The following is a 22,500-nucleotide window of genomic DNA, read 5'->3' on the forward strand; positions in this document are numbered from 1 at the left end:
AAACGCAGACACACACACACAGACCTGTGAGAGAGAATATGTTTTAAGTAATACACTCATTTTAAATCCTCGTGTATTTCATGTCAACGGCACACAAAAGAGATTCAGACATGAAAACCAAATGAACTTCAGCATGTAACTACAGTAAAGTTCTCTGATCAGTTTGGGATCACAGAGTTCTGTTCATGAATCAAGTTTGAATTTCCAAATGTGAAAATAAACTGTAAAATGACACTGAACCTCATTGACTTCCATTGAATGAACACAAAAGAGACATTTCTCAAAATATCTTCTTTTAAAAAGAGTCACATGCAGATTTACAACCACATGAAGAAGAACAAATAAAGAAACTTTGTCTCATCATGACTTGAGATGAAGAATCCACCACACGCGTGCTCTTCTGGAACACACACCATCAGTCTCAAGCTACCGTTTTCATCAAAAACACAAATATCAACGAATCAATGATGCACAATAATTAAACACGGTTTGTCTTAACCTTGCATCTGTAATAATCTTTATTTTGTTTAACATTCTTTAAAAATGATAATTTAACACAAGCTGATAAAACAACGGTTCTTGAATCCTGAAACAGATTGTTAAAATGAATGCCAGAAAACAAAACCAAAAAACTGCTTCAGGTTATTGTCATGTGTACCTAGAAACCAACTCTTAAGAGACACAAAACTGCTGCGCGTGTGTGCAGGTGTAAATCAGGCCTTTGGCAGCTGAAGAGCCTGAAACATCAGAATTAATAGTTAATATCTAGACGTCGTGTGTGTTGATTAGACGCCGATGGGACGACTCTTGTGAATAAATGAAGGTTGTTGTGTTTAAGTAACTGGGGATCTGCATCAAAGCGTCTCTGTGCGTTTGTCCTCATTTGTGTCGTCAGTGTGGCAAACAGCATTACCTGCCAGCCGTGGCCAATCGGTGCTCAGATGACCCTGCCAAAAAAAAAAGGTTTTACGTGCTACCCGTGAGGAAGAGAGGAGGAGACGAACCTACTTTACTCCTCTTTTCCTCTGATGCCACATTCTGCTGTTCCACATTGAGATGAGAACACCAGAGATGTGAGCTGATCCCACTCCCAACACGACTCTTTGTGCTCCATCCAACTTGGCACATTGGCAACATAAAGGGGGACAAACACACACAGAGAGAGAGAGAGAGAAACTCACAGCAGAAGTTTGACTTGATCATCTTTCTCATAATTAAAACTTTCAGAAGTTTCTCTAATGTGAGAAAAAAACAATGATCTCAGAAAGTCATTTTAGAAGAGATGTCAATGTGTCAAACTGATCTCAGATTCGTCCCGTCAGCAAGTCAATATTATTAAAGATCTCAAACATTTCTCATCACATGTACTCAAATCCAGAGGATCTGACCTCTACAATCTACATTTGTTTTACACCTCCAAACTCAACGACTGAGAATTGGATCAAATCTCCGTATAAAAAGAGAAACATCGGAGCAATAACGTTTAATCCCATTAAAACATTAGATGCAGAAATGAAAAGCAACATAGAGTAAGAGAACAAGATACAGGTTTGTATGTTGAACATATAATCTTTCAACTTCATCATGAAACATGTGATATAGAATAATAAAGCTGTAATATTAGATCACACAGAACTCACAGCGTGTCTGTAGTGTGATGTGATTTCTGCCGTGTTGTTTGTCTCTGAACTTCTGAAGCACGCTGACAGTCACATTTTACTGGGTTAAGAAATTCTGAATGTGTTTTATAAGGAAATTAATCTGCTGTATGATGTACAGATGACAGGCATTCAAGTTGCTCTAATATTTACAGTAATGAAGCTCAATGCTGAAGCGGTTGACAGAGCAGAAGGAATTAAAGCTCAGTCGCGGGACAGGACCACAGTGAAAACAGAATTTCATCAGACGGATGAGTCCAAAGCTATTGAGAAATATGACAAAAATCCCATCGTGTAATCCTCCTCACAGCGACACACACACACGTCTCTGGAGATGATCAGACACAAGTCTCTCATACTGCTGACATCAGACAAACTGATGCTTCAACGTTTTCTCTCCCCAGATACCACACACACTAAACGGACTGATATCTGCCCAAGACTTTAAAATGACAACACTTAAAATAAGGCCGTTAAACATGAACACTGACTACTTCAACAGGGTTTATTCATGTTAATATGAACATTTATTAATACATGAATAACATCAAAAGTTATATGTGTTACAGTTTTTTTCTATTGCTAAACGCCAGTGAGCACAACTGGAGTCACATGTGTAAAACTCTATCTACAGTCTGCACTAGCAACAGTCACCTGAGCTAAACTCTTCACATCACCTGCAAAACTCATTCAAAGCAACACAACTCTTAACACACGGCTCAGTGCAGCCAAACACAATACACAACCCTCACTGAGATAACACACACTGTCACTCACAACACACTGAGAGGAAAAACACCAATACACAAAATACAAACTTTACATCTTTACAGTTTCAACTATTTCAGTGACTTCATACAAAGTCATATTTCTCCTCTTCCTCCTGTTGGGGTCGGCCTTTGGGTCCTGTTGTAAAACTATATATTTTACAGTCAAACGTACTGTAATATATCTGTGTAAATATTCTATACTGTAATTGAAATACAAAATAAATTCCTGTAATGTTTTCATTTACTGTAAGGATGTGACTCAGCTGTTTGTATGATGGAAAATTCACATTACAGAAGCCACTGTGGATCTTTGCAGATTGACCCTCAACCCTTCCTCTCTCAATGAGAGACCATGATTCACCACAGGGTCTATAAGTGAAGCTTCATCTGAAATAACAGCTCTGTGTCTTCCTCTCTCCCTGACACTCTTCTCCCTCCACGAGCCCATCTTCCTTGTTCCATTTCCAAAATTAGTCTTTCTGAGCTCTACCTTATATATACGTGTGTGTGTGTTTCACTAACAAGTCTAAAACAAGACACCTGCTTAACCTTTCAGCTGAAAGGCACAAGACATGAAATCTGTTCTGTTTTGAATGTGTGGTTCACAGTTTTGACAGCAGTGTGTTAGCATTTGAACAAAGTGCTGTAAATCCACAGTGTTGTGCAGGTTGTGGGATAAGTGTGTAGAGTTTTGAAAACTGTGTTCAAGCAATGAAAAACGAACTAGAGTTTGGTCCACATGAACTGCTGCTGTGCAGACTGTAGTTAGAGTTTTACACATGTGACTCTAGTTTTGCTCACTGTCGTTTAGCTATCGAAAACATTAATAAGGATGAATAAATATTGTTACCTGTCAATCACAGACAGAACAAACACACACAAACATCATTTACTTTCATTTGCAGTTAATGTCATAATGCAATCCGCTTGGATCGAACCCATTACCTCAGGGTTGCTAGCGCCTGTTTAAACCACTGAGCTACAGGAAAGCTAGGATGGATATAGTTCTGTCCCACAGTCCACCTGTTCTTCAAGTTAAATCATAATCACACATCACCATTAAACACAAAGAGAGAGAGACACTGAACAACACGTACTGTAAACACAATCTGTCTTTTAATCCAAGCAAACAGAAATGAACAGCAGCACATGAGAGCATCATGTATGTTAAAACACACAGCCAATCATCACAGAGCTCATTTACATACAGAAGACCTGTCGGGGTGATGATGAATGATTGTCACATTCTTCAGCTGTGTGATGATGACATCTCTTGATCCTGAGAGGAGACCTTCAAGACCATCAGCTGAAAGAGCTCCAGGAAACATCTCACCAAACTCTACAACACACACACACACTTCATGACATGTGATCACACACGCACGCACGCACGCACGACATGTGATCACACACGCACACACTTCATGACATGTGATCACACACGCACACACTTCATGACATGTGATCACACACTCACGCGCGTTCACGCGCGCTCACGCACGCACGCACGCACACACACACACACACACGTGATCACACACACACACACACAGACACACACCTCATGACATGTGATCACACTCACACACAGACACACACCTCATGACATGTGATCACACTCACACACAGACACACACCTCATGACATGTGATCACACAAACACACACACACACGTGATTTACCTGACAGGCGTCAGTCTGTGGGTTTCTAATGATACTGGGAGGATTGGGCAGGAGGAGGGTCACATGATCCTGTGATGACACCCCCCTGCACAGAATGATGTCATCTCTCATCTGAAAATATAAAGAGATGATGATGATTTTTGTCCACAACACAACACTCCTCATAATCCAATGTGTGTGTGTGTGTGTGTGTGTTTTGCCTCTTTCAAATAGTCCTCCACAGATTTGATGTAGCTCATCAGAGATTCTTTATTCCTATAAATGCAGCCATAGAAAACCCTTCAGATTTCAAATGATAATGTTCTTCATTTATAAAATGCATTAGAGTAATTAGATTTAGGGATAATCAATAAATTCATATTTAATTAACATAAATGAACTTTTCGTTCAAATAGTTTTGCATCTGTAACATGAAGACAGTGAGTGTAGCTGATCAAAGCAGAATACAGAGACACTTATGAATAATTGTGTGATAATGTGACAGGTGTGTGTGTGTGTGTGTGTGTTACCTTGCAGCCGTGCTCAGTGCCTCCTCAGCGCTCTTGATGCTTTGCTGTAGTTGTTTTTTCTCCTGCTGTGATTGGTTGAGATGTTTCTCCAGTGATCTCAGACACAGATCTTTTCTCTTCAGCTCACGTTTAGTGTCTGACAGACTCTGAAAACACAATCCCACTGTTCATACCATAACTATAAAGATACAGAGATTAATATAGTTGGGATCACTTTCAGAACGATGTTTTCCCAGCTGATGAACGATAAAACATACGTAATGTTTGACTGTTGGTGATCGCAATAGGGCTTTCATGTCTGAATCCGGTGTGTTTACGGCGGGATATAATATATGTAAAGATTATGAGACAACAAGCAGGCAAACTATATGCTTTACGTCCTGGACACCAGCGCACCTTCAGAGAGAGCATCCAGCCTTTGCTCTCATATTTTGGAGAAAATACATTCGGGAATGAAAACGAAAGCATCAGCAGCAGGTCATCTACATTCACTTTAGTGACTGAGAACAAATAAACATAACCTTATTGTTATCGTCCGCTGGTGTGGACGCAAATATAGTTATAGTTACAGTCATCTTTACAGTTATGGTTATAATGTGAACGGAACTTTAGTCCGTCATGTGTGTTCATCTTTAGCTGGCCAATCAGACTCTGTTCTCAAACAAACAAAATCCTAAAAAAACAGGAACCCCTCACAACAGAGGTCACCTCCATGACTGTGTAAAACCTGTGTGTGTGTGTGTACCTGGAGTGCGTGTGTCAGCGTCTGGTTGTTCTTCAGTTGTTCTCTCGTGTGTCGCTGCATGCTGACGTCCAGCCGCTGAAGTTGTGTTGCCTGATCATGCAGCAGACGCTGAGCACACTGCTCCCTCTCTAGTGCACTTCTGAGCTCACTACATACACTCTCAAAGCGCTGTACAGGAACACACGCCTGAAACACACACATTTACAAACATCAGTACAAATAAAAGAAGTATCTGAATGAAACGCTCATAACAGCAGCAGTATTCACGAGATACACAGATCCACAGGACTCACAGTGTGTGTGTCTTTGCGGTTCATGCGTGACAGTTGCAGTCGCAGGTTCCTGCGCTCGACCTCAGCTGAATGCAGCCGCTGCGTGAACTGCAGAATGTGTTTCTGTAGAGACGCAACCAGAACCTGCACAACAACACAGCACTGCATTTTGTGACTGTTGAAATATGTTTAACCGTCGGAGTGATTCATTGAATAATTTTGAAAACATTCAAATGTTGGCACAGGCCTCGTTTTACAACACACACACATATTTACACTTCCTGTTATTGTGTGTGTGTGTATGTGTTCATACCTTGCTGTTAGTGTAGCCGTGTATAGTGTGTGGTACACTTGTGAGCTTATGAAGTCCCAGACCCAGTCGCCGTGCCAACGAGCCCTTCCCATTATGCCCACAACACTGAGCGTCCACGTCTGACAGCAGCCGTTCAAACAACTTCTTACATCTGCTCTGAACTGCTGACATCACAGAGTCTTTTACACACACACACACACACACATTTAGTTTTATAAGCGGTTCATATTTGGTTGTTGTGATCAACACAAGTGTGTGTGTGTGTTTGTGCGTGTTGTCACCTGTTCCTCTCAGCTCCTGGTGGATTCCCTCCATGCAGGTGTGTATTAGGACGAGCAGCTCAGAGGACTTCAGTGTCTTCATCACTCTGTGGTCTTCATCTTCCTCTTCCTCTCTGACCTCCACATCACTCACACACACATCCGGCTGCCTCCCGTAACCCACGGCAACACGGAACAGCACAGAAGAGCTCCGGCCGAGAGCACAGAGACGTCCAACCGCCAGCACTGCGATCACACATCGCCGTAACCGTAGTGCTGCCCGACCTCTCGCTTCTGGCTGACCTTTGACCCCGGCGTCAGTGAGCGCGTGCAGCAGTGTGTTGACATCCATCCGCAGAATCTCAGCCTCACAGACTCGCTCCTGCAGCACGGCTTTCTGCCACATCAACACACACACCTGTCTGCGTAGAGCACGCACGCAACCCGCCAACACACCGCACGCCGCTAACAGACACGCATCCTCACGACCACACACACCCACTGACTCCTGAAGACGCATCACTTCCTGTTCCTGCTCAGACTGACAGCGCTCTAGACAGCGGACACGCCCCTCAGCCTCCTCTAGCTGCCTGCTGAGATCCTGCAGAGAAACACAACTACATTTAGTCATTTAGCAGATGCTTTTATCCAAAGCGCCTAACAAAGTAGGGAAAAATAGACAGAAGCGATTTGTGCAACTAAAGAACAATCATATGTGTGTTTGTGTGGTGTGTGTACCTGTATTGTGTGCTGAAGCTGGCTGGTGATGTGTGTGTGGTGTGTGTTGAGATCTTGCCGTTGTTGTCTCCACATCTCCTCTCGTTGTTTCAGTTGATCACTCACTCTCTCCAGTGCAGCTGATCGTCCCTCACACACACTCTCCAAACACGACACCTAACACACACACAGTGTGAGCTCTGATGACAACACATGTGTTGCATCCCGTATGACCGATCTCACCTTCTGATTGGCCGCGGTGAGGTCAGCGGTCAATGTGTCCACATGCTCTTGTACCATAGCACAAAGCTCTGCCCATGAGAAACTACCCAGCATGCTGTGTGCCGGTGTCACCAGCACACATCCAGCGACCAAACGCTGATACAACATGTGCAGGGAAGAAAACTTCTCCTAAAACACACACACACACACACACACAACACAAGCCATGTTCATGCTCTTCTGTGAGTGAAATCAGTGAAGAACACATGTTTGTCTTTATAACCATGAATGAATCACAGATTCCTCTAAAACAACTCAACAATATCAACCAATAACATCTCATGCCCAGTTATAAAAAGCCAATCAAATCATGAAGAGCTCAATTAAGCTCCACCCTCACGTAGTTTATGTTTCACAGCACTGGAGTTACAAATGATGCTCATGAAACTCATCAAGATGGAAAACGAAACATCTGATGTGTGTGTGTGTGTACCTGCGAGTCTCTCTGGTGTTGTTGTTGGAGTGTGTTCATCTGGGTTTGGATGTGTGTGTGTTGCGTTTTCTCGTCCTGCAGCTGGTGTGTGAGTCTGTGCAGATCCTTCTGAGCTCTGTCTACATCGGCTGCAGCATCTGCAACACACACACGCAAGCGCTTCACCTCTTTATTTACACACACACACCGCGCTTCACACTCCTGGACAGACGGAGAGACAGACAGGTTATGTGCGGTGCAGCATGAGTGTGTTTAACATGTTTTGTGTTGAGAATCACACACCTGTGTGTTCTTCTGTAGCTCTGTGATCTTCTCATCCTTCACAAACATCTCATGATTCAACTTCTGCATCACCACCGCACTCTCCTGCAACTACACACACACACACACAAAGCAGAAGATTTGGTCACCATTCTTCTGGAAGTTCAACAAATGTTGTCAGAGAGACATAAACAATCACAGCAAGTGAACCACAGTGTATATGTGTGTTGTAGTAGTTGTGTAATATGTGTGTGTGTGTGTGAGTGTTGAAGTTTTGTAATGTGTGTGTGTGTGTGTGTGTTGTAGTAGTTGTGTAAAGTGTGTGTGTGTGTGTGTGTTGAAGTTGTGTAATGTGTGTGTGTGTGTTGTAGTAGTTGTGTAAAGTGTGTGTGTGTGTGTGTGTTGAAGTTGTGTAATGTGTGTGTGTGTTGTAGTTGTGTAAAATGTTTGTTGTCGTTGTAGTCTTGTAATAGACTACAACGTTTCCTCTTCTGTAAGTCGCTTTGGATAAAAGCGTCTGCTAAATGACTAAATGTAATACATGTGTGTGTGTGTGTGTGTGTGTGTTGTTTAATACATGTGTGTGTGTGTGTGTGTGTGTGCCTGTGTGTTGTACTTGTGTAATATATGTTTATGTGTGTACCTGTGTTTTGAAGTTGTGTAAAGTTCTTCTCAGGATGTCCAACAGAGCAGATGCGTTTGGTTTTTCTCCTTCTAGATAATAGACACCGACACAAACAGAGAAATACATCTTAACACAACCACACACACACACTGAACTATATGAAGTGTAGTGTTGCTCATCAGTTTGTGTTGTGTGTTGTCTGACCTGTATGAGTAGTGTGTGCCGCCCCCTGCTGCTGAAACTCCTGCAACAACTCCACAATATCACACAACATCTGGTCATATGACTGCTGCACACACACCAGAGACCTCTGCACCTGTAACACACACACACACACACTTTACACTTAAAGCACTTCACACTGAAACTGAAGTCAGAGACAGACAGATGTTCACCTGGTTGATTTGCTGCTGTCTCTCTGTACACTCTTTCTTTTGCTCCTGCAGACTGACTGACAGCTTCAGTGACTCCGCCCTTTCCTTCTCTAACTGACCAATCAGATCAGCAGACTGGGTCTTCTCTTGATCCAGCTGGCCAATCAGATCAGTCTTCATGTTCATATGATCTTTCTCCATCCTGAACACATCAAACATGTCATTCATTCATCCTGTTAGACAGACACACACACACGTGTGACAAGAGCTTGTGTTCTTACTGTGTGAGTTTGTGTGTGATGTGTTGTGATTGGTCTGTCTCGTGAATGTACGCTCTCTCCATCTCACTGAACTTCTGCTTCAACATCTCCAGACGGGACACAACGTCAGCGTGACTGCTCTTCTCCAGCCCGAGAGAGTCCTCCAGATCCTTCACCTTCACCTACACACGAAGCGAGTTGTGAACGGGTCACATGACTACACTGTCAAACACACACAAGTGCGCGTGGGCGCATTACCTGCATGATCTCGGAGTTTAATTTCGACTCCAGGTGAGCGACTCGTTCTGACTCGACCTTCTGCTCCAGAACCTTCACTTTCTCCAGAGCTGACTGCACACACACGATTAGCATCATAATGATGTTTCATTAACACAATGCTAGTGTTGCTCACAGTGAAAGTGAACTATCCATGATGTCACCTGCAGGTCAGCTCTCAGTTTGTCTTCTCTGTCAGTGCTGCGCTGCACTTGTGCTGATGTGTTTTCCAGTTTCTCTCTGTCGTTCTCTCTCTCCCTCTTCATTCTCTCTAGTTCTTCTCTCATCTGATGTAGCGTGTCGGTCTGTTCCTGTCAGACATCATTTCTGAGTTTAACACACTGTAACACTTCAGTTTCTTTATTGACACACACACTTTTTACACACGCAGTTTAAAGTTCTCGTCAGCCGGCTGTAATCGCGCTGTGATTCAGAGAAACCTCGCAGCTCCAGCTATAGACTGACAGCTTTTCTTACTCTTTAATATACTTAATATACATCTAAGCTTATATATACTTCTATAACTATTATCCTAAGATGAAACGTTCGTAAGTAGGTTTCATGCACATATCTGTGAGTACGTATGCTTAGTGAATGAGACCCACTGTTTGCTATATTTGCAGGAACGCCATTGTGATGCGGTGTCTGACACAAACACACACCTGTATGAGCATCTCCAGACGGCTCTTGTCAGCGTGCAGACGGTCGTTCTCAGCGTTTGTGTTCAGCAGCAGACGGTCTCTCTCGTGCAGCTGCGTCTGGAGGTCCTGATGATCATCTTCACGCGCCTTCTGTGTGATCTCTAGAGATCTCTGAAGATCACACGCTCTCTGATGCAGCTCTGAGACAACACCTGAACACAACTCGGTGTTAAAGAAACATACGGGGGCCTGCATAGTTTTTGTGCATTAATGGTCAACTTGTGTGTGTAGGGAATTTATGAGCATGTCTATAGCACTATGAACACACACACATGTATGCACGCACGCACGCACGCACACACACACACACACACACACACACACACACACACACACACACACACACACACACACACACACACCCTCCAGCTTTAGATTGTGTTCTCTCAGGTCTCTCATCTTCTCTTCAGTTTTTCGCCTCTCGACTGCAACATCCCTCCTCACCACGGCAACATCATACTCCAGCGTCTGTCGCAGAGCCTCTCCACGCTCCACCTGCGCCCGCAACCGGGCAACCTGAGCTTCATACTGTGACACCTGCACACATACATGGAAACAATAACTTGATTTGTGTAGCTTGTGTGATGTACCCTGATAAGGGCACTGAGAGTGAAACACACTTCACTTTGTCAAATAGTCAACATGACGGACTGCGGTTATCACGTGACCTCACTATATCACATGTTTAATTCAGCATCTACAGTGAAATCATAATGGAAGCAGACCCTCGGCTCATGTGCACTGCATTGTGGGATGCGATATAATATGCTGCATGTCTTGCACAGGTTTAATATGACGACGCACCTCCTCATTGTATTTGGAAGTGAACTGCAGCTTCTCTTTCTCCAGAAGGTTGAGTTTCCACCTCAGTTCTGCAGTGAGAGTAAAGCCCTCGCCTGTCTCCCTCTCGCTGACCTGTCTGTCTTTCTGCAAGCGATCGATCTGGTCTCGCAGTCTGGAAATACAAGAGACTGATGTCACTAACACAAATTTACGTTTATGCATTTGGCAGATGCTTTTATCCAAAGTGACTTACATAGCATTATCCTATACATTTATACACAGGTATCTGCAATCCCCTGGGATCCAACACACAACCTTGCGTTGTTAACACAATGCTCTTACCACTGAGATACAGGAAAGCAAATTACAAACACACACAACCGTGTTTGATACAGACCTGATGACCTCGTCCTGCGAGTCTCGAGATGACAGGGTGACTTCCTGCGGTGTGGAAACACTGTGACCGCTGTCTTTACGTTTGACCCGGTTGCTAGGGCGTTGCCGGGTAGCAGATGACTGAGGCATGAGGTCAGTGGAACAATTAAATCAACTGTTTTGAATTCTGCAAAAACATTAAGACACGACGATCAGGAATTAATCATTTGAACTTTATATGATTATGTGCAGATGTGCTTTATTAGGGGATGATGTAAAAATTAAAACATAAGAAAGAATTTGTAAGGTACAAATACAAATCATGTAACTTAAGCATATTGAGAAAAAGATCATACAGAACATGAATGTGATCCAGATACAATTTTTGTTCTAATGCGACGTATTTATATATGCTATTGTTGTAGTTCATAAACAGTTAAACACTGTGATATTTGTGTAAACATGTGAAATGATGACATAAATCACAGCATCTGAAAATTGACTAACTAATTGAATAAGACTAACACAAATCAATACAAACATTTCTACAAACAACTCACCACAAATGCACGTTAATATCAGTTTATCCTATTTAAGTGTTAATCGTCAGTTGTGAATAAAAGTTTTGGAGTCCGCGTCTGTGTGAACGTGACGCCATGTTCAGCGTCCCTATGACAACAAATAACCCCTCCCCCCAGAAACAGCGATTAAATGTCACTCTTGGAAGACCTCTCTTTCTTTAGCATTAACTGTTACATCAATGTGAAATATTTGTGCTCGTTTTTTAAAATATTAAAATAAAGTGTAACAATATTTGAAAACGTCTTTGCTTTGCCGCTTCCCGCTCCGATCGGTTAACTATTTAACATCCGGCGTGAAGAATTGAGACGTGATTTTGTAATAAGCGACAATTATTTATATCCATGGGCATACGAATAAAATGCAACGCATGCGTTTATTTGTTTACAATTAATAACAATGTTAAGAGATTTAGATTATATTTAGGTAAATCGTGAATATTTACAAACTCGTCCTTCCCTCTCTGAAATGGTTTATTCCGCCCGCGCTATGAGCGGGAGACCGGACTACACCATTCATTCCCTCCAGAGGGGACGCGTTGTCTTGTGCAGGTCTCCATGTCGTTTCATTCATTACGGGATAAGTGCTTTTTATTCAGCCTTTTTATTGTTCTGTTTTTAATGAAAGGTGTCTATAAGATGTCACTTGAGTGAGGGGATATGCAGAAAACAATAAAGGTGAGTTTATATGACTACACTGAGTTGGCGTTAGCGCGTGCTAGCAAAACATTGCTAGAGCTGTTCTCTTACACACAACTGACTATAATAAACTCTTCCTATCAAGTCATAAAATCACAATACAAACTGTTTTTTGTGTGTGTGTGAGACATAAAGGTAATGTTATGAGAAATGTTTTGTTTGTGAGTTTGGTTGATTGTTTTGTTGTGTTATTGGCACGTGACACAGTGTTTGTTTTATTATTGTTTAGATGCAGGTGACAGGGGATTTAATGTTTGGAGATGTTGTGTTTGCTAAGATGAAGGGTTATCCCTTCTGGCCTGCCAGAGTGAGTTTATGTCTCGCAATCCATGTTATTCTTTATATTCAGTTGATATGCAAATGAGGTCAATTTAAAACTGATGGTTTGTTTGTTGTCAGATCGGTGAAGGAAAAGCCCCCAAACATAAGATACCCATCTTCTTTTATGGAACACACACGACGTAAGTGAAACACAAACAAACACACTTCATTCAAAATATTACTGCCGTTCGTTGGGCTTTTTCTGTGTGTACTGAATTCCTGCAATAATCTGATAGTGTTGTCAAATTATTCAGTATACAAACAGAATACAATCTGAGAATAGAAAATAAATAGGGAATGGAAATAACTGAGGTCATCTCTGATGTCAACATCTCTCTCTTGACCCTGCAGACGGCTCTTGTGATGCTTATAATGTAATCGCGTATGCAAAATGAGTCCACTGTTTACAGCTGCCCGTTGTTTACTTGCTCGTTTCCAGAACGTTTCTTTTTCCCAAAGACATCGTCCCTTACTGGCCCAACAAAGAACAATATGGGCGGCCGATCAAACGCGGTGGGTTCGAGGAGGGCATGTGGGAGATTGAGAATGACCCGGGCGTTTGCCTCAGAGGTCAGAAGGTCAGTGTTTATAATGAATGTCACCGTTTATTTGGATTGTCCGTCTTACTTACAGAAGCAGCGTTGCAAGCCGTGATGTTGTTTTCTCTGAATGTTTTTGTGTGTTTGTCAGAAAGCGGCTCTAGTGAAACGACTGTTGGAGTGTCGACCCACTTCAAAAGCCAAGAAGAAGAAAGTGGAAAATCCGGATGATGAAAAGGTCCAGACTGCTAAAGATTCAGCATCAGAGAATGAAACCAAGTCAGTGACCCCAGACAAGAGTGAAACCCCTGTGAAAAACAACAAAAGCACCGATTCCAAAACATCAAGAGGACACAAAACATCACGCTTGAGAGTTAGGGCAAAAACTTGTCCTCCTGTGAGCACTCCGCGGGCCCTCAAGAGGGTCACATCAGAACGGAGGACATTATCGTCCAAAAGCATCATGTTGGCAAGACGAGCTGTTGCGGGAACAGTGCTTTCTGCCCGCAGGAAACGCATGTTAAAAATAGTTTCAGTGGTGAAGAAACGCACAGATGCTAATAATCAAAATAAGGTTTGTTTAGTTCTACAACATTTCAGTTGTCTTAGTTTGATCAGTCAGACAACATTTAGTCAACTGCCTGATTAATTACAGATTCTGATGTTTTGGTCTCTTTCAGTCCTCAAGGGTCACACGCTCCAGATTAGATGTGAAGGAGACCAAACCCGACGCTGCTGACAGATCTGTGAATCCGTCAATTCTGAAACGCAAACGGCCGGAAACTGAAAGTGATGAGAAGACCGAGATTTGTGTGTCTAGTCCCTCGAGCTCAGCAGCTGAACTCCAGTCTTTCATTCAGACTGATCTGATGACATCAGAAAGCCAAGGTCAACCTGAAATTATTTATTTTTTTACTCCACGTTTCTTTTCTTCTTGTAAAATTTGCTGTGCTGATGCACACAACACGCTGATCAAAACCGTCTCTATCTGGACACGCAGGAGAAGACACGTGTGTTCCTGAAAAATCAGAGAAGAATGAGGGGCAGAAAAAAGAGCCGGAGAAGAAACCCAAAGACGTGAAGTGTGACATTCTGAGCATCTTTGAGAAGCAGGAGATCAAAGAACAGAAGACACACAAAGATGAAGAGGTGAGCGAGGACGAGAGAGCTTTAGAAAGAGCCGATACAGAGACGCATGCTGACATTTGTCTGTCTGTCTGTGTCTGTCTGTCTGTGTGGTGTAGAAGAGTAAGATCCCGGCAGAGAAGAGGCAGAGTGTGTTAAGATCTCTGCAGGGTTTGGTCACATCCACCCGAGGAAAGACGCAAACATCTACAACAAAACCCACGCAACACGAGGATGTGCAGAAACGAGCCGAGAGGAGCCGCGGAGTGCGAGATGAAAACCGCGGGCCGCTGACACCAGCAGAGGAGAGAAGAGAAGACACTGAGCAGAACACCGAATCAGAAGAGAAGAGAACAGAGTAAGTGAATTCAGTGTGTCACTCATGATGCTTCAAATAGTTGAGAAACGCCTGCAGGCCCCTGTGTTCCCTCAGATGGGCTCCATCTCTGGGTTTTGAACGTATAAATGTGTTATTTCAATGTCACACACTGACAATCACCATCATCAGAGCGAGAACTGTTTGATATGCCACATGTATTTCTGCTGTTTGAGGAGTATAACCAACATACGGCGCATGTCTGAAAATCTGATTTATAAATTAAAGTCCCTGTGAACTAGATGTCGTGGCCGTGTTTACTTCTGTATTCTGACACATTTCTGAGTGAAACGGAATTTCGAATGAGAATAAAACAGTGGGAATGGCTTGTGTTTTTCACTGCGAATTGATTGGATGCATTTTCAGATTTTGAGGGCACATGAATTTTAAAAAGAGAATGACCCACATTGATAAACTATTTACAATAAACAATGCAGTATTTCATGAGAAAATAGGAATGAATTTTATTTCACTGGGACTTTAATGAATTAGTATAATACAGTTAATATTTAAATATATTTGAACCTGTGTGTCTTAGTTATTACAAGCATCTGACGTTCCTTTAGCATTTTCTTTATTAAATGAATGTGTTTTTATTCATAATGTTTTGAAATGTTGATGCTTTCAGACCGCAGAATATTACCAGCAGAGGGGACGACAGTAAAGGTGAGACACACACTGTATATGAAAGACGTTTGTGTGTGTGTGTGTGTGTGGACATCTCTAACTGTACGTGTGTGTGTGTGTGTGTGTGGACGGACATCTCTAACTGTACGTGTGTGTGTGCGTTTCAGCACCGTCTCTGTCTGTCACGGATTCATTGCTGTACCGGCTGCACGGGGACATCAGAATCTCAATGACGCTGGATAATCCTGTATGAACCCGTTTAACATCATAATACAGATGATTTGTCATTATATCGGTGGTTCTCAGAGCTGACACTCGTGTGTGTTTCACAGGATGTCAGTAGATGTTTATTGGCTCTGGATGAACTGAGTCAAGTTCCAGTTTCATCTCGAAACATGCAGAATCACAGCGAGCTCATCGACACGCTCAGAAAGGTACTTGCACACATTTAAGATTTGACACAGTACAGTAAAGTAAAAATGATTACAAATGTCCTGAAGCTTTATTGATGTTAATTCTCTGTGAGAACACAGACGAGACGTGCTCAATTAAACGTGTTTTCAGATGCGCTGGTTCAGAGGCAGTGAGGCGATCATGTTTAAGGCCTCCATGCTGTACCATCGCTTTAAAAACATCTACCTCATCGGAGATGCCGAGGACACTCTGAGTCAAGAGTACATCCACTCGTTGCAGGAGGAGAGAGAGAGAGCAGAGCGACAGGACCACGGTGGGCCAGCTTTAGTACAGATGGTTCCTCTCTATTATTATTATAACACCAGTTTCAACTGTTCACCAGCAGTAACAAACTTGAATCTCTTGTGTTCAGTTATATGTGAGATGGGCGTCAGCGAGGAGACCACACACACAGAACAAACATCTCAGACCGCTGTGCCTCACAGGTATGACAGCATCACGGCTCTGATAGCGATTGGCTGTCTGCCGTCGACAATGCAGCCACCTTCGTAAATGGATGTTACGATCAATATATGTGAACAGACAAACCTTTATAGATGTAGAACACAGTATAAGTGACCCCTGCATGTGTTGTGCCGCTGGTGTCTGATCTGATGTCTGATCTGTTTGCAGTGCGTCTGATGAAGACAGAAGCTGATGCGAAGAAACAGAATGACTTGTTTTTAAATGTTGTGGAATCAGTGTTGGGGAGAGAGAGAGAGTTTGAGCTGATCTGCAGTTATTTATTTATCCCATGATGAGCCGTTTTAGCCGACACTCTCGGTCCAGTGAGATTCTTTTTGTATTTCTCACCATCAGTGTTTAAGAGCTGATCTGATCTCTTTTAACGTCTGAAAGCTTCATGCTGCTGGTCTCAGATGAGATTTGATTTGCGTGTTTCCGTCGAGGTCACGCAGAGCAGATAAAGAGAGCGTCTGTTCTCCGTTTGTGAATCTCCTGACACAGCAAGTATTAAATGTTGCTCACATTTGTGTTTATTCTGTCGGTCCACATCATCTCTCGCTCACTATGTGATCACACCTCGGCAGACGTTATGAGCAGCTGAAGTGTTCTGATCCTGTGAATCCTGATGGCGACTGAACAGAATAAAGACAAATAATTAGTTTTAAATTGCCACCACCGTATTTTCAAATCCCTCATTTACAGAGCATTCATTCCCGTATATTTACAGTTTATAAAGCTTCCGCAGTGTTCAGCTGTGTTTTACTTGATCATCGATGGCTGTTATCATTGTTGACTGTAGATGTGACACTACAACTAAAGAAGAGAGACAACAGACGTCCCGCATACGAAAGACACTTCATTCAAACTTTTCAGTTCTCTTCTGAACTGGACATCAATGAGAAGCATTGAAATGTTGAATTGTTAAATGTTGAGTTGTACATCATCATCATGTGATGTCTGAATTGAAACCGGTGCTAGTCACACAAACATTAAAATGTCTTTATGATCACGGTCGTCATATTAAACCGCATATTTCATGGAAAAGTGATCTTGAATGTCATCTGCTCTCTGTGTTGTGTGTTCACTCTTCATGGATGACCTTTTCAAGATCGTGTATCCATCATAAAGGGATAGGTCACACACATTTCTTCAATATATCTTCCTCGCCAAGGTTTAGAATGAGGATGAGGGCAAGAAAGTTCAATTTTGGCTGAACTATCCCTTTAAGATTATGAAGTTATATTCAGTGAAGCTTATAAAATTTATGATTGATGATGCAAATGCCCCGTAGGGAAATGAACCGTGGTTTTATTACAGTAATAAACCCCATTTTTCTACAAATACCAAAGTAAGGTTATGGTTCTGTAGTAAAACTGAAGTATTTGTGCTTCATTTGTTGTGAAATATTGTCATTAATTTCTAGTGTAGACGACATCATTTCAGTTTTATACAGGGTGAGTTTTAGTGTTGTAGTTGAGACCACCAAAAACTTAGACAAGACTGAGACCAACACCAGAACTCCCAAAGTTCATTCGAAAGATCCAAAAAAGCTGTAATAAAATAATAATAGAAGTAACTTTGGTTATTTATTGTGCAGATATTTATGTGTATGATGTTTTATCGCACGTACTGTAACATTAAAATGTTTGTGCAGGTAAGAATCCCAACAACTAAACATAGAAACCGGTAAATACCCAAAGACGAATTAAAGTCTGAGACCGTCAACAAAACATTCAATAACTTCATTAGTTTTATTTCTTTTTTATCTAATCAATAGCTAAATTTGCTGTGTGTTGCTCAGAAAAGTTCAGATTAATACTAGATTTGTTTGGGACATTTAATTGTGTCTAAAACTTAAGTCACCAATTATCTCGAGGTTTATTGAATAATTATACAAAATCTATTTCACATCAGATGTTATAAAATAAAATAAAAAACAAGATCTCATATAAGTACATCTGGGATATTGTGGGCCTTTGTGTGAATAGATTTCTTGAAGACAATCCCACATTATTCTCACACCAGCAGTAAGAGGAACAAACCTAACAGAACAAGTGCTGAATGCTTTAAAACCAGAAGTTTAACATCCAATCACATGAAGGATGTTCACACATAAATCTGACAATGCACCAGCAATTTACTGTCATTCCCACAGTTGAAATAAAATCATGAGACCACTGAGTCTGAGACCAAGACCGGTCTGGAGGATTTACACCACTAGTGTGTTTATAAAAGCATTCTGTAGTGTACAGCGCGAGTCTTCTAGCTCATGAATAATAATGATGTGATAAACTGACGAATAGACAAATCCCAACAGCAGGAAGGCGTGGCTCATGAATAATAATTACATGACGTGTCAGCCCGGTCCACGAAAGTTACCAAGCAACGGCAGAATGTCCTAATTATTATTTATAAGAAACCTTTTTTTAAGCGAGTACTCATCCAGTTCACGTACTCATGGAACATTGCATAAACGCTTGATTATCGATAGCAGACCGTACATCACTAAGATACATTTAAAAGTTATTTACACCAATATTTCGTGCATGTTTCGACGGGTCGCCAGGGCTGCAGTCGGTGGGCGTGTCTATTGATATCACGTCACACCTTTGACGACATTCGGGTGTCTGTGCAGAGCCGCTGGACCGAGTTACCGGACAGATCCAGATGTGCGAGGCGTCCGATCTCAGGGAATAATAACACGCGCCATGGCTCGGGTCGGTACCGGAGCAGACGGCGCGGAAGCGGAGGAGGTGAGTGTCAGATATCAGCGGCTGTGACTGAATTAACCCGAGGTGATTCCTGTCACACACACACACACACACTAAAAACACACACTGGCGCTTATTCGCGTTATAAAACGTTGCTGGATTTGAACGCGTTAAACGTTGGGGTTCACAAACGCCGGAAAGAGAAACGCGAGTTATTTGACACGCGTAGTGCTGGTGACTAGGAAGGGAACTCGGAGAGTTTTGAGACACGGACACTGCGTGTCGGGCTCGTTCATGCGGAAGTCTGTGAAATGAAACCGTTTAAATCACGGTTAATAAACACTGACTTGGGTCGCAGGTGTGTGTGTGTGTGTTCTTTACGTGGGTTGCGTAACCGCGATGACGTCTTGCACCTGAAGCACGTCGCCGTAAAGTGTTTTTATTTTCCTTTTCGTTATTTTTCTCTATAGTAGCTAGCACAAGAATGTTGCGATAATACCAGCCTACATAATAACCACATCCATATATAGAACTCTTAAAATACCGGAGGCGTCGCACAAACCGTGATACGATACGCATTGTAGATATGCCGATATTTAAACCACATGACGTCTGTGTTATTCCATTGGTTGAGCTGCCAGCACGTCATCTGCGTTAATTTGTATTTATTTACATGCTGAAGATTCAAACATGGCACTTCCGTAAGTTATCTGTACAACATAAGTGTGTTCAAATGTTCATGTTTAGAAAATGAAATGTAATTATGAGTTCAGATGTGTATCCAGTGTAAACTATACACTAATATCCATCAGTCACAAAATACACAAATATATGGTCGTACACATCAGTCTATTACCAAACCAAAGCGTCCACCACAACCAGAATATTTACATCAGATCCATTTATGCTCAAATCACGGCAGGAGATTTCATGTCATGTGTGTTACATGTAAAACATTCGTATGATCTCGTAGATGGGCCAGTGTTCAAATACCATTAATGTGATATTAATATCTGTCAGTGCACCTGAAACATCTCCATGGCAACCAGGTGCTTCACACACACACACACACACACGCACAACCAGTGTGTGTTTCAGCACAAGTGTTGTGTGGTGTTTATTTATTGATACACACCCGAGGTTGTGTGTGTGGGCTGTATGTTTGTTAAAACCTCAGATCAAGTTGCACACATTGACCTTGTGGTTTTCCACTGCAGATGTGTGTGTGTGTGTGTTTGTGTGTGTAGGCCGGTGTGTAATGAGTGTAATCCACTTATAATGAACAGATCCCAAACACTCTCAGATGAATGTTTTTCAGAAGCATTATAAATATAACGCTGTTTCCTAAAGGCTGCCTAGTTAGGGAGACTCCTTAGGCAAACATTGTTTTGAACGTGTTCGGGACGAGTCCAGATAATGAACATTGATGAGTGTGAGTCTGGATGAGAGTTGACCAGTTTACCTGTCTATCAACCATCATTAAAACAACAAGCTCTTAAACAGCATTGTTGTGTGTGTGTGTGTGTGTGTGTGTGTGTGTGTGTGTGTGTGTGTGTGTGTGTGTGTGTGTGTGTGTGTGTGTGTGTGTGTGTGTGTGTGTGTGTGTGTGTGTGTGTGTGGTGTTTAACATGTGATCTGATGGCATGTAATGGTTTTGTATGACCTGCAGTGTGACTGTTAGTGCATGTAATTCAATTGAAACAGAAGTTTGATCTTTATAACCTCACATCATTACTGATCAGATTTGACCTTCACAAGGACATTTATGAAAGCGCAGGAACATGACCAGTGAACTCGTGAAGCTTCACAGACACCACACACTACAAGTGTTTTATTGTCATATGTGTGTGTACAGATCCAATGAGAAATGTACATCACACACTCAGTACAATACAGTTTACATTTACTGATAGATATACAACATGTACATCGACAAGAATCTTAAGAATTTGCTTCCAGACACGCACACACACGCACGCATGCACGCACACACACACTTCCACTGGAGTGCAAAATGAGAGACCACACAAGACATCACACATATCAAACACACTGTATGAATGAAGAATCAACACAAGAACACATTTGAGGTCATAACTTTATATCAAGTGTTATTTAGTGTGTTTAACTGTGAACTGATATGATGTCATCATGTGTCAGGTCTGTGAGTCTTTCTTCAGTGGAACACAAAAGAAGATATTTAGAGAAATTCAGTGTTTGATGATCAACATTCTTTAAAATATGTCCTGGTGTCAGGACTGAGCCTGATGTGTCGGCTGTTGTGTAATATCACATGACTTCAGACTGATGTTTCATCTGTAATGCGCAAACACAGCTGTTATTATCTGTATGAAACGCTCATGAGAATGAATTTCACCGCACATTTTGATATTATAAATGAATATATTGTGTCTGTCTGAGTCATGTAGGTCACACACACACACAAACGCACGTTTACACCCACAGAAGCAAGCACGAACACAGATGCACGTACACACACACACACACACACACATACACTTACACATTTACACTCACAGATGCGAGCACGAACACACACACGCACGCTCACAAACGCACACACACACACAGATGCACACACAAACACAAAGACGCAGGCACACACATAAACACACAGACATACACACACACAGAGGCAAGCACACACACGCTCACAAACGCACACACACACACACAGATGCACACACAAAGACACAGGCACAGACACACATGCACACACACAGACGGAGGCACAAACACACAGGTGCACACACACACACATGCACACAAACGCACAAACATACACAGATGCACACACACACACTTACACATTTACACTCACAGACGCAAGCACGAACACACACACACACACACACAGATACACGCTCACAAACGCACACACACAGATGCACACACAAACACACAGACACACACACAGAGGCAAGCACACACACGCTCACAAACGCACACACACACACACAGATGCACACACAAACACACAGACACACACACAGAGGCAAGCACACACACGCTCACAAACGCACACACACACACACACACAGATACACACACAAACACACAGACGCAGGCACACACACAAACACACAGGCAAACACACAGACGCGAACACACACACAAACACACAGGCAAACACACAGACGTGAACACACAGACGGAGGCACAAACACACAGGTGCACAAACATATACAGATGCACACACACACACATAGACGCAGGCACACACACACAGATGCACACACACACACACACTTACAGATTTACACCCACAAACACAAGCACGAACACACAC

At 42.3% G+C, this 22,500-nt stretch overlaps 3 protein-coding genes across 8 annotated transcripts in view; 2 read left to right on the forward strand and 1 right to left on the reverse strand.

Annotated features, from left to right (window-relative positions):
- Positions 1–3,521: 3,521 nt before the first annotated feature.
- Positions 3,522–12,134, reverse strand: ccdc171 (coiled-coil domain containing 171). Of its 5 annotated transcripts, none has more exons than XM_079477517.1 (23): positions 11,857–12,132; positions 11,319–11,483; positions 10,943–11,093; positions 10,501–10,675; positions 10,100–10,290; positions 9,602–9,748; positions 9,420–9,512; positions 9,183–9,343; positions 8,923–9,103; positions 8,732–8,843; positions 8,546–8,616; positions 7,924–8,013; positions 7,642–7,842; positions 7,170–7,337; positions 6,948–7,103; positions 6,231–6,810; positions 5,950–6,128; positions 5,658–5,780; positions 5,365–5,550; positions 4,620–4,765; positions 4,311–4,365; positions 4,111–4,221; positions 3,522–3,767 (listed from the first exon to the last, which is right to left on the reverse strand). In XM_079477517.1, exons 2-23 carry the CDS (start codon positions 11,444–11,446, stop codon positions 3,678–3,680), a joined length of 3,495 nt encoding a protein of 1,164 aa, XP_079333643.1. In that variant the 5' UTR covers positions 11,447–11,483; positions 11,857–12,132; the 3' UTR covers positions 3,522–3,677. The 5 variants fall into 5 exon arrangements, with proteins under 5 accessions (XP_079333643.1, XP_079333644.1, XP_079333646.1 ...); XM_079477518.1 differs by having other exon boundaries at positions 9,602–9,742; positions 11,857–11,969; XM_079477519.1 differs by having other exon boundaries at positions 3,524–3,767; positions 5,950–6,110; positions 11,857–12,134.
- A 234-nt stretch (positions 12,135–12,368) lies between these two features.
- Positions 12,369–17,824, forward strand: psip1b (PC4 and SFRS1 interacting protein 1b). 2 transcript variants are annotated; one of them, XM_079477876.1, is made up of 15 exons: positions 12,369–12,426; positions 12,503–12,552; positions 12,803–12,880; positions 12,973–13,034; positions 13,334–13,472; positions 13,585–14,007; positions 14,114–14,321; positions 14,434–14,582; positions 14,678–14,916; positions 15,563–15,600; positions 15,729–15,808; positions 15,894–15,995; positions 16,126–16,288; positions 16,388–16,460; positions 16,648–17,824. In XM_079477876.1, the coding sequence occupies exons 2-15, from the start codon at positions 12,535–12,537 to the stop codon at positions 16,670–16,672; spliced, it is 1,797 nt and encodes a 598-aa protein (XP_079334002.1). In that variant the 5' UTR covers positions 12,369–12,426; positions 12,503–12,534; the 3' UTR covers positions 16,673–17,824. The 2 variants fall into 2 exon arrangements, with proteins under 2 accessions (XP_079334002.1, XP_079334001.1); XM_079477875.1 differs by having other exon boundaries at positions 12,369–12,552.
- A 1,269-nt stretch (positions 17,825–19,093) lies between these two features.
- The window catches only part of ttc39b (tetratricopeptide repeat domain 39B), an 11,723-nt gene continuing 8,316 nt past the window's right edge, over positions 19,094–22,500 (forward strand). Inside the window, exon 1 of the mRNA XM_079477731.1 lies at positions 19,094–19,232. Coding sequence (XP_079333857.1) covers positions 19,188–19,232 — 45 coding nt within the window. The 5' untranslated portion in view covers positions 19,094–19,187. The remainder of the gene's footprint in view (positions 19,233–22,500) is intronic.

Source organism: Barbatula barbatula (assembly GCF_947034865.1).
Source record: "Barbatula barbatula genome assembly, chromosome: 17".
In the NCBI taxonomy this organism is placed as follows: domain Eukaryota; kingdom Metazoa; phylum Chordata; class Actinopteri; order Cypriniformes; family Nemacheilidae; genus Barbatula; species Barbatula barbatula.

Bases quoted from the DNA above. Each gene is read 5' to 3' on its own strand.
- ccdc171 (XM_079477517.1), bottom strand. From the start codon at position 11,446: ATGCCTCAGTCATCTGCTACCCGGCAACGCCCTAGCAACCGGGTCAAA. The intron at 9,513-9,601 runs GTGACATCATGG...GTGTGTGTGCAG, and splicing joins AACTGAGAGCTGACCTGCAG to TCAGCTCTGGAGAAAGTGAA. The intron at 4,366-4,619 runs GTAACACACACA...CTGCATTTATAG, and splicing joins GCACTGAGCACGGCTGCAAG to GAATAAAGAATCTCTGATGA.
- psip1b (XM_079477875.1), top strand. The intron at 12,881-12,972 runs GTGAGTTTATGT...GTTTGTTGTCAG, and splicing joins ATCCCTTCTGGCCTGCCAGA to ATCGGTGAAGGAAAAGCCCC. The intron at 15,601-15,728 runs GTGAGACACACA...TGTGCGTTTCAG, and splicing joins CAGAGGGGACGACAGTAAAG to CACCGTCTCTGTCTGTCACG.